Genomic DNA, 12,469 nt, shown 5'->3' with positions numbered 1-12,469 from the left:
GCATATGATGATCTCTACAATTCTTTAGGCACGAAAAAAGTAGAAAAAGGTATATATAGAATCGAAAAGAGCCATGAAAAGAAGAACGAAAAACTTTGATAAGGTTAAGTGCATAAAGGATAAAGATAGAGAATTTTGGCTCAAAATAAGAAGATCAATGAAAGGTAAAAGAGCTACTTCTACGAGTTATTTAATGAAGGACAGAAGACTCTTCCGAGTCTTGGTCGGTTATGCGCGAGGGAAGAAGATATAAAACTTCGACTACTATCGAAGGATTCGAGACTTCGAGGTAAAAGAAGATCTAAAGCTGATAAAAAATGGCAAGGTATAGGACCCGATAATATTCCGATTGAAGTTTGAAAGAGCTTTGGAGATAAAGGCATCAGTTGGTTAACAAAACTTTTTAATGAGATTTTATGACAATAAAAGATGCCGCATGAGTGGAGAAAGAGCACCATGGTACCTATTAACAAGAATAAGGGGATATACAGAGTTGCGAAAATTATAGAGGGACCAAGGTCATGAGCCATATCATGAAGTTATGAGAAAGGGTGATAAAACGGAGGTTGAGACAAGAGATACAAATAAAAGAAAACCAATTTAATTTTATGCCAGGCAGATCCACCACTGAAGCTACATATTTGTTAAGAAGGATGATAGAGGTATCGTAGTAATAAAATAGATCTATGGTGTTTTTTATTTGGAAAAAGCATACGATAAGGTGCCAAGGGAGGTCTTATGGAAGGTTTTGGAAAGGAAGAGATTAAGGATTGCATATATTCGTGCAATTAAAGACATGTATGATGGAGCTACAACTAGTGTGAAAACTCAAGGTGGTGTGACAAAGAAATTTTCTATTGGTACAAGATTACACTAGGGATCATCCTTAAGTCCATACATTTTCACATTAGTCTTGGAAGTACTCACAGAGTATATCCAAGAGATTGTGTCATTGTGCATACTTTTTGCTGATGATATCATCCTTATAGAAGAGTCAAGGGAAGACCTAAATAAGAAGTTGAATTTATAGAGAAAAACTTTATAAGTATATGGTCTATGCATAAGCCATAGCAAGACAAAATATATGAAATATAAGTTCTGCTGCCAAAGGAAAAATCCTAATATAGAGGTGAAGATTGGAGAAAATATCCTACGAAAAGTTAAAAGTTTTAGGTATCTTGGGTGCATCATACAGGATAATGGAGAGACTAAATAAGATGCAAATCATAGGATCCAAGCAAGTTGGTCAAAATAGTGGAGTGTGTCCGATTTTATATGTGACCAAAAAAGTGTTTTTAAAACTTAAAGGTAAATTTTATCGCACTGCTATCAGACCAGCTATATTTTATGGTACAGAGTGTTGGGCAGCCAAAGAGGAACACAAACATAAGTTAAGTGTGAAAGAGATGAAGATGTTGAGATGGACGAGTGGTCATACGTAATTAGATAAGATAAGAAACAAAGATATGAGAGAGTTGGAATAGCACCTATCATGAAAAAAATGGTAAAATTGCATCTCATGTGGTTTAGACATGTGAAAAGAAGATTGACAGAGTACCTAGTCAAAAGAGTAAACGAGATGAAAGATGGACAAAAAGTGAAAGGCAGAGAAAGACCATTCAAGTGGTCAAACAAAATCTACATGTAAATAGTCTCTTTATAGACATGATACATATGATAGAGCTCAATAGCGTCATTTGATCTATGTAGCCGACTCCACCTAGTGGGACAAGACTTCGTTATTGTTTTTATTGTTGTTAAAGAATATATACATTCCCATCTGATTTCATGCACTTCAACATACATGTAACAAATTAATAGTTTAATCAATTCAATTATGAGATGGTCAAACGAAATCTCTATATAAAACATCTCATGACAAACATAATAATTTTTGTAATAATTAATAAAATTAAAAAATTTGATTATTTTTTAAAATAATAATATTAAATATATAATTATAAATAATAACTTAGTTTCTTTTAAATAATGATATGATATTAAAAATGTTCAGTTTTCACAACTGGCTTAATAAGAGGAGAGAGTATTGAAACCGTTTTCTTTTAGAGTTTGTTTGAAAATAATTTAATATGAAAAAAATATTTTTAGGTAAAATTTCATTTTATAATTTAAAATGATTATAATATATTAATAGAATGAAGTTTAATTTTTTAGTTTAGAATAATTTTTGTTTGAATTAATTTTTTTATAATTTTATCTTTGATAAAATTGTTTTATTAATTATGAATAAAAATATTTTTAATATTTGACATATTAAATTTAAAAAATGTGAGAATTAATTTAGAAATCAGATTCTTTTTAATTTGATTTATAAATAAAAAATTAAAATTAAAATTAAAATTCTTAAAAAATTCAAATTATTTATTTTAATTCCGAACATTTTAAACAAACTCTTCATATTACAAAAAGCTGTCATTACAGTGAAACTGAAAATGAATAGTGAATACGGCATTTACCTTATGGGTCCATCCGCTGTACATAATCGTCATTTCGGTTTATATGATCTGTTATTTCTGTTGATCAATATCTGAAGTTTTAACTGCCTCGTGCCGGTAGAAATAATAAGCATAGCATATTATCATTTACTGTTAATTAATCTTCTTTTTTAAATGCCACCGATCCCACTCTCTGACTGTGTCATCCCCTTTAAATACCTTTTTATCTTCTCTTCGTCTCTTCATTTTCTCTTCTCTTCTTTCCCTGTCTGCTTTCCTTTCAATTCCCACACCTTTTTCTTTCTTTTGCACAAGTTTATCGAAACTTGTGATGCTCCACAGAACAGAAATTAAATTAATAAAGGGAACAAAAGCAGAAGAAGAAGGTGCACGGTTATTACAAGAAGCTAAAAGGAGGGATTATTGTTATTTTTTATTATTAATAGTAGAATCGCGTTCCAATTAGGGCTATGGAAGGTTGGGGAAATGGTAGGAGTAATGCGAGATGGTTAGTGTTACTGTTAGTGGTGGTGGCGGTGGTGTGTGCGGAGAAGAAGAACGAGAATAAGAATGCATATGCGACTATGATGTACGTGGGGACTCCAAGGGACTATGAATTCTACATAGCGGTGCGTGTTCTTCTCAGATCACTCGCTAAGCTTCGTGTGCAAGCTGATCTTGTTGTCATTGCTTCCATTGATGTTCCTCCCAGATGGATTCGAGCTTTGTAAGTCTTCTCTTACTTCTTCAATATATCATCATCCTCGTCATCATTCATTTAAAGCTACCTGATTTCTTACCCCTTTTTCTTCTATGCTGTCCTCAATTTTTCTATTTTTATTACATTAATTTCTCCATGTTAATTTCCTTGCTTCTCTTTCTTTGTGTGTATTTTTTTCTTTTTAACTAATTATCCAAAAATATAATAAAGGAAAAAGGTGATAAGATTGGGGAAATAGGTGAGAGAAGATGAGTTTGGTTTGACTGTGAAGTATGCACTATGCACGTGTTAAGTGTATCATTCTCTGGAGTCTGGATTATTGTGGGTTCGTCCTTTTAGTGTTGAAAGAAACCCCACGAGAAACTTACTACACTCTTCCTTAACTCCTTTTCTCTTCTCCTTTACCTTCTATACATGATATTTTTCTCATCTTCACTTTTCTTATATGATGCAAATTCCCTCTTATTTATCTCTTTTAAAAGTAACAAACATAATAATAGTACAAAAAAAAAATAATAACCAAATTAATTATTATATATTTAAATATATTTTATTTTTAGTAACTGATTTTTTTGTTATACATCTGAAATAATTGTTAATCGATCATAATACCAAGTATGTTGATTCTTGCTAAACATATTTTTTAAAAGATACGAGTCTTAATAATAAAATTCTAATAAATGCCCTAGAAAACAAAAAGATGATTAAAAAACTGCTATTTTTATTAGATGTCGTTTTCCTAAATGAAGTTTCAGTGGCTGAGTTTGTGTGTTAGTGGGGGCAGTGAAACGAGGGGCTTTGCGCTTATTGTGTCTTTTTTGCGCGTGAATTCCGAGTCACTCAGTCTTCAACGATGGTTTCAATTCAAATCCTGAACATTGGTTCTTTTTCTGGTTCCTTCGTGTCTTGTTTCTATTTGGTTTTATGGGGTCACCATTATTCCCCAAACACCGATTCCTCAAATATCAATAAGTCAATAAATAAATACTCATTCACTCACTCACTCAACTTAAATTCCACCCATTACCCTTTTTCATTTATATTTAAAACCCATAATAATACACTAGTGATATATTATTACTAAATTCAGTATACCCAACAAATGATAATTTAATAACTAAAATACTAAACAAAATGGCAATATATTCTCTTCACAAGTTTGAAGCATTGACTTTGTTGTTAATTTGGATATACTCTCTTCGTTTTTTTAGCACTATATAATATAATAATACTCTGCCACTTCATATCAATAATGCAATCATGCCTTAATTAATTAAGTTATTAGTATAAATTTTGCTGTTGTATGATTTGTAGCAGACTAGCAGGTGGTCGAATTCAAAAAATATTTTTATTTCATTTTATAAATCAGTTCAAAAAACAATTTTTTTTCCCCGTAGTTCTAATAATATGCTACACCACCTAATGTAAATTAAAATACTTGTTCGAGCAGATATGCTAATATATAAATTTTTTGTTATATCCTATTAAAATTATCCTATTTTAATTATATATATTTCCATTGAAGCTCCATTTCTTTATAACTTAACAAGAGTAGAAAATATCATTTATAGTTAAAATTATAGCCATTAAATATTAGATATATTGATACCGTTATAAAAAAGATGAAAGGTTCACTAATAGTATCCTTAAATTATATATTTAAAACCTCTCTCATACCAGATCTAATTTTAATTTTATTTTAGCTCTTATAAAATGATATATAAATATTTGTGAGAGTATATATCATAAATAATAGTGATTTAAAATTAAAAGTGTAATATTTAGTCTTAGTTTAGCTAAAATTTTATATTATTTTTAATTATGTAATCAATATAATTATACGAGTCACAACATTTTATTGGTTCTCCATAAAAATAATATTATATTTTTAAAGTGATATTAATTTTATTTTATCATCAATTAATTCTAATGTAAATTTTAATTTTAAATCAATTTATTTTTTAAAAAATATAAAAAAATAATATTTTAAAAATACTCTATTAGAGATGTTCTTAGAATTATTTGAAAGTATTGAAAATTTTAACATGTTAAATTTTCGATAAAATCATTTTATATTAAATATCTTTATGCGTGCTCTTAAAACAATTATTAAAATAACTCTATAATTTAACGGGCAAATTAATAAAACCAATAAAATAATAAAAATTTAAAAATATATGCATAATAACTATAAAAATATATGCATTTAATTTTCAGAGAAAAAATTAAGATTTTTTATTAATTTGTCTTAGGACACATAACAACAAATTTAAAGTTTTAAATTGATCTTTAATAAATTTTAGATCAGACGCTTTAATTTTTAATAATTTTTTATTCTTTTAAAAGTTTTTTAAAAATGATTTCTGTTAGACAATTTAATTATTCTATAATTTATAATAAAATATTTAATATGTATATTTAACAAATAAATTTTTAACAAATTTTATTATAAGATAATTAGATGTCTAACAAATATTATTATAAGATAAATTAGTTCTTCTTATAAAATAACCAAGATTAAAAAACTTCTAAAATAATAATAATTTATTGAAAATCAAAGTGACTAATTTTAAATTGTTTGGATGCCAAATTTGAGTGTTTAATTATATCTAAAGAATATGATAACGATATCATTAATTCTCTATGAAATGTTTCTATAAAGAGTATGCCCAAAATAAGCATAAAAATTTTATACATATTAAATGTATCATATTTTTATAAATTATTAAATTTCATTAAATGCATATTAAAAATTATTATAGAAAAAAATATTGATAAATTATAATAAATATAAAATATACTAGATGTTAGTAGTATATAAATTAAATAAATAAATATCTTTTAATAGATAATATTTTAAATGAATATAATTTTTTTAGTAGTATATAAATTAATTAAATAAATATAATTTTTTTTTGTTTTCTAAAATTAATTATTATGCAATAAAATATATATCAAAATAATATTCTAAATTGTAACATAAAAATAGTAAAATAATTAAATTTTATGTTATATTATTTGATAAATAATTAAATTGTTATATTAAAATATTTATAAAAATATAATTTATTTAAAATATTATATATAATGCATAGAAATTTTGACATGTTTATTTTTTTAATCCTTTTAAGAAAAATTTCTTTGAATATAAAAGGAAAAAAAAAGAAATACGCATATCTTTTATGAAAAAAAAAACGTTGAAAAATAAATAAAAAATAAATCATAAGGCACAATATCACAACAAATTAAATGTGATTTCTAAATAAATTTTTTTATAAAGAGATGCGTTTTTTTTCTCTCTTTTTTTTTCAAAAACAAACATTAATGTGTCTCTTTTTGAAAGATTATATGCTATGAGGTCAGTGTAAACATATCAAGCAGTGTTGTTGCGTTGTAACATTCTACAAATGATTAAATTAAGACGAGGTCGGTATAATTTTCTCTTATGACAATATTATTAATATTAGTTAATCATATATTATTACATGATAGAGCATACTTGGACATTTTCATCGCTGATATATTTTTTTTCTTTTTTCATAAAAGACATGCATATTTCTTAAATTTTTTATTCAAAACAAATTTTCTTAAAAAAATTTAAAAAATAAAAAGGTCAATATTTTTATATAATATACTTAATATTTTAAATAAATTACATTTTTATAAATATTTTAATAAAAAATTTATATTATATAATAATATTTTAATAAAGTAATTAGTTAAAAAATTTTAATATAACAATCTAATTATTTTTTTAAATAATATAAAATAAAATTTAATTATTTTATATTTTTATGTTACAATTTAAAATATTATTTTAATATAATTTTTTTAACATTGTAAAAATTTTATTGTATGATAACTAATCTTATAAATAAAAAATATTTATATTTTTTATGTTTATACGTTTTATATTTATTATTTAAATATAAAATATTATGTTATTTAAAATATTATATATTAAAAATATTTATTTATTTATATACTAGTAATATCTCATATATTCTATATATTTATTAGAGTTTATAATACTCTTTTTATATAATAATTTTTGAAAAATGTGGCACATCCAATACCCGTTTCTAAATATCTTCTTAATTGTCTCATGCAAGGTAGAGAAAATCGAGATTTTACGTGAAATCGAAAAGGTAAATAAAAAACGTAAAACGTAAAATCTTAACAAAATTTAAATCGTAAAATCGTCAGACTTAGTACAAATTTCGTAAAATCGATAAACTCATTTAAAATTATAATATCGAAAGATTTTAAGAGTTAAATCGAGATTCTAACTACTACGGTCTCATGGCTTTATTTAAGAGTTGATTTAGGACCAAAACACTTCTTTAGTTTTTTCCCTCAATAAAATACTACAGTCAAAGAGATCGCCGAGGCAATTTAGGCAGGGATCCTCACACTATTACTTAGGTTTCGAAAAACAATGCAGGTCTAAATAAAAAAAAAAAAAAAATAGAAAACGGTGCCCGTTAGTGGTCCATCATAATAGGGCCATGCCATATAAAAAAGGAAATAGAAAAGAAAAAGCATATTCGAATTTTCCTTTTTTATTATCAAAATAACTTGTTAAATTTCTCAAAAATTTTGAAAATAGTCCTACTAATAAGAATATCTCAGTTCAAATTGTGTACTACATGAATCCTTATTTTGTAAAAAAATACTATATGCATATTAAAAATTTAACTACTAAATTAATTATATATTTATATATAAATATATATAATATAATTTAATTTTAATATATATTTAAATTTTAATGTATATTTTATATTAATAATTAATTTTAATATATATATGATTGTTATTTATTTACTAAATTATGAACTTCTTAGGTATACACACTTATTTTTCTCGTCCCACATCCTGGGTTTGATAATTTTTAAAAATTGTTATATTTTGATAATATTAAGTGTATAAAATATTAGTAAATGTTAAATCGTTACTAATAATAACTCGTTGATTTTGTGTACTTGAAAGTCTTAACTAATCGAATAGATGAGCAGGTTTGCTGACAATTTTGTCTTATTTGATTTTTTTTCTCAACCTTTAATAGAGTAGTTGGCGAACCGCCTAATCTTATTTTTGAATTTTAACTTTTTTATTTAAATTTAAGTTGATAAGTAAAAGTAAATAAATAATTATTTTTGGACTGTGTTTTCTTAAGTTAGATTAATTTTAGATTTGTATAAATTTTGTATAATTTTTTCCCTTTTTCTTAATCTGATGTCAATTTTTTTTTCTTTTGAGAATTAATATTATGCTAATAAATCACTTTCTTAAAAAATTTAAATTAATTAATTAGAAATAGGTTAATAATAATATTTTCTGACAGTTTTTTTTATTTGCCTAATTACTAGAATTCATATCAGTAAGTTAAGCCAATGTAAATAATTTGCTTTCATATCAGTTTTTTTCAATTATAAATAATTATTGTTAAAGTAATTTAATTACAATTTTTAAGTCTGCATAATATTAATTATGCCACATATATACAAAATTAGTTATCAATATAAAATTAAAATGTTTGATATTTCACTAGAATAAATCAAATTATATAAATATACATAAATTAATTGATTTTTATATTCATTCAACACTTTTTACATAATATTTTGGCAAATTTTAAAGCTGATAGCATCTGGTATATGTTTTTGTTTGTATAAGATGATAAGATATACAAGACAATTATTGAATGTAAGAGATTTGTTTGTGGCAGTGAAAAGGAAGATGGTGCGAAGGTAGTGAGAGTAGAGAACTTTGAGAACCCTTACAAACACCAAGACAACTTCGACAAAAGGTTCAAGTTATCGCTCAACAAATTGTACGCGTGGAACCTGGTGGAGTACGATAGGGTCGTCATGTTGGATGCAGACAATCTTTTTCTCCAGAGAACCGATGAATTGTTTCAGTGTGGACAATTTTGTGCTGTCTTCATCAACCCTTGCGTCTTCCACACTGGTCTCTTCGTCCTCCAGGTAAATTAAAATAATTTATCCACGCCAACTTTTGAACTGCATTATGTCTCAAATTTCCACATTCTTAATGGGACCCCTTGTATCCTTTTACTTCCACAGTGCCCGCACTAATAATTATGGACAAAATATCTAAGAAAATTAGAAAAACGTGCAACTACGTTCACATAAGTGTTGCCCATTCGGTGTTGGATATATCTTTAAACAAGAAAAAAAATATTTGAAAGTTGTCGTCAAACGAAATAAAATGGTTTAACTCTTTGGTAAAAAATCATGTTATATTTTCCTTAATTGAAACGGTTTAGTGCTGCCCAAAAAAAATAAACCGTTTAGTTATACCAACAATAGTGTTAGCATAGTGGTAGAGGTATGCACTATGACCCTCCGGAATGTTCTAGAGAAAGTATCAATTGAGAGAGTGGATTTGGCTCCGCTTGAAAACAGGTTAGTTTGGGATGAAAAACACTGACCAACTTTAGTTTGGTACCCACACCACCAAACAATTTTAAAATAAATAATCATAATGTATAAATAGAACAAATTAAACATACCAGTTACCACCATTGAGATTAAGTAACATTACATACGACACTTCTTAAATCTTAACTTGTTATGCCTATATTCGGAAGTTATTATTATCCTATTTATAAAGGGCTAATGTTTAAAATGGTCCTGGAAAAATCACATAAATTAATTTAGTCTCTCAAAGATTCATGGTTTCTGAAAGATACCAACATAAGTCAATTTGGTCATTCAATTAATTTCTTGTTGACAACGTGTTGCTAGCGAATAAGGTAATGGACGTTTAACGATAGCACGTCAACAAAAAGTTAACTGAAAGACCAACTTAATTCACATTAATATATTTCAGGGACCAAATTGGCAAGTTAACTCAAGCATGATATTTCATGAACTAATTTGAATATTAGGAGAGAAAATTCAGAAGTATTAGAGATTTAGTACCCTTGCAAATTATGTATGTAGAAGGGTTATGACACGGATTCTAATTGTTTGATATCTCTGCAGCCATCAAGTGCAGTGTTCAAGGACATGGTTCATGAATTACAAAATGGGAGAGAGAATCCAGATGGTGCAGACCAAGGTTTCATAGCTAGTTACTTCCCAGAGTTGCTTTATAGGCCAATGTTCCTTCCAAATCCAAATGGCTCCAAGCTTCAAGGAACTTATAGACTTCCTTTGGGTTATCAAATGGATGCTTCTTACTACTGTAAGCACATGATTACAGCAATTATGAAAACTAAAATGTTCATATAGTTTTTTATAAAACTCCAAATCTTAATTAGTGGAATCTAAGTTAATGTTAATGCTGATTTTAATTCAGATCTTAAACTTCGATGGAGCATACCCTGTGGACCAAACAGTGTGATCACGTTCCCAGGGGCACCGTGGTTGAAGCCGTGGTATTGGTGGTCATGGCCGGTGCTTCCATTAGGCCTCCAGTGGCATGAACAACGTCGTCAAACTTTGGGGTAAAGTCCAAAATCTTTGTATTCATTTTGTTTTGTTTCTTTGATTTTAATTGATTCTAATAATGCTAGTCTTATTGACATTAACATTTTGTTTTTTGTAACCATATCATGCTCTTTAAAAATGCAAATTATTGCAAAATTGGCTTAGAAGGTAAATTGTTGATGCAAGTTATTGCAAGAAATTGACATTATTACCAATGCAGGTATGCTGCAGAGATGGCTGTGGTATTTATCCAATCTGCAATATATATCGGACTAATAGCGATGACTCGTTTGGCTAGGCCAAGCCTCTCGAAGCTCTGCTACCGGCGCTTCGATAAGAGTGTCATCGTCGTGCAAAGTATCCTCAAACTAGTGGCATTGTGGACAATCCTTGCTGCATACACAACACCTTTCTTCATCATCCCTCACACTATTCACCCTCTACTAGGCTGGGCCCTGTACATACTCAGTGTCTTTGCGCTATGCTCGATTGCGACTAATGCCTTTCTGCTACCAATGTTGCCTGTTGTGACGCCGTTGCTGGGGATCGTTGGGTCCTTAATGGTCATGGCGTTTCCTTGGTATCCGGATGGCGTGGTGAGGGCCTTGTGTGTGTTTGCTTACGCTTTTTGTGCTGCGCCAGTTCTTTGGTCATGTATTGTGAGGATAATGGCTGGTCTTCAGGTATCTTTAGAAAGGGAAGCTTTTATGCCTAGATTAGGAGAATCTTCACCACCTTCTTGGTTTAACAAATTATATTGAGCTGTTTGGTTCAAGTGGGGATGTGAAACAATTGAAACTGGACCAAATTGTTAGTACTCTCTCCGTTCCATTTTATCTGTCACTGTTGTTTTAAAGTACATTCTTTAATCAGTGTATATATTGATATAAGAATGTACTAAAAAGTGAAAAATAAAAGGGAACAGAGGAAGTGTCATTTCTTGATTTGTTTCACTATACCTGATTGTGGAGGGAGGAATTGAAGTGCCGTGGATTTTGTACCATCTAATGGGTGTTTTGGTCTTGGATTATTTTACACTGAAAATAAGCTAAGGCAAACACACAAGATTTCAATTTCATGATTGAAATTATTTGAGTCAAAAGGAAGAGAACAGGGAGTTAGATTAGGGTTGTATAGAACATTAGGAATATACAATTGTTTTGTTATTCTTCACTTATATGTATTTTCTTATTTGATTGATTTCAGTATTAAGTTGCACTATGAATTTTTTGAAGAAGTGAGATAAGATGAGAGAATTCAGTTTTCGGCAGTTCGGCACACACAACATTGCATCTCTGCTTTATTTGTTTTCGTAGTTTGCAACTATTTATCAGCTTTAACCACACTAACGAAATCAGGAAATGACGGTTGATGCTGTTGTCGTAAAATTTGAATAATTTTCGTTCTCCTAAATATATGATTACTAAATTTCAATACCCAAACAAACAACTCACTCAAATAACTCGAATTACAGCTCATGTGAATTCACATGGAAGCATTCGTTCTCACAAAATTCAGTCAAAGTTCAGAAATTTCTTGTCCCCAAAAAAGAGATTTGGAAATTTATTTGCATATAGATATGTATAAGGTGAATTTACAAGCCCATTACGTGTAGCTCAAATGACATTTATCTCCTCTTCGGAATATAGAGGTTATGTTTTTGAATTTCTCTTGATCAATATTGCTTAAATATAAAATAAAATTATTAAAATTTTAATATATAATTTTAAATATTTAAATTTAATAATTTTTAGATTAATAAAATTGAAAAATTTCATAATTTTTATATAATAACTTACCTATGATTTATGTTAAAAGTTCGCAAAAAAGTT

The 12,469-nt window shown here is 27.7% G+C and overlaps 1 protein-coding gene across 1 annotated transcript; it reads left to right on the top strand.

The window, feature by feature from the left end:
* The first annotated feature begins 2,654 nt into the window (after positions 1–2,654).
* LOC112802727 (putative glucuronosyltransferase PGSIP8) lies at positions 2,655–11,842 on the top strand. Its single transcript, XM_025846073.3, has 5 exons — positions 2,655–3,183; positions 8,909–9,167; positions 10,191–10,392; positions 10,507–10,654; positions 10,858–11,842. The coding sequence occupies exons 1-5, from the start codon at positions 2,927–2,929 to the stop codon at positions 11,396–11,398; spliced, it is 1,407 nt and encodes a 468-aa protein (XP_025701858.1). The 5' UTR covers positions 2,655–2,926; the 3' UTR covers positions 11,399–11,842.
* The last annotated feature ends 627 nt before the right edge of the window (positions 11,843–12,469 follow it).

The sequence above is a fragment of the Arachis hypogaea genome, chromosome 1 (genome assembly GCF_003086295.3).
Source record: "Arachis hypogaea cultivar Tifrunner chromosome 1, arahy.Tifrunner.gnm2.J5K5, whole genome shotgun sequence".
Classification (NCBI taxonomy): Eukaryota; Viridiplantae; Streptophyta; class Magnoliopsida; order Fabales; family Fabaceae; genus Arachis; species Arachis hypogaea.
The sequence above is the reverse complement of the archived record's forward strand: the minus strand, read 5'-3'. Positions and strand labels throughout refer to the sequence as shown.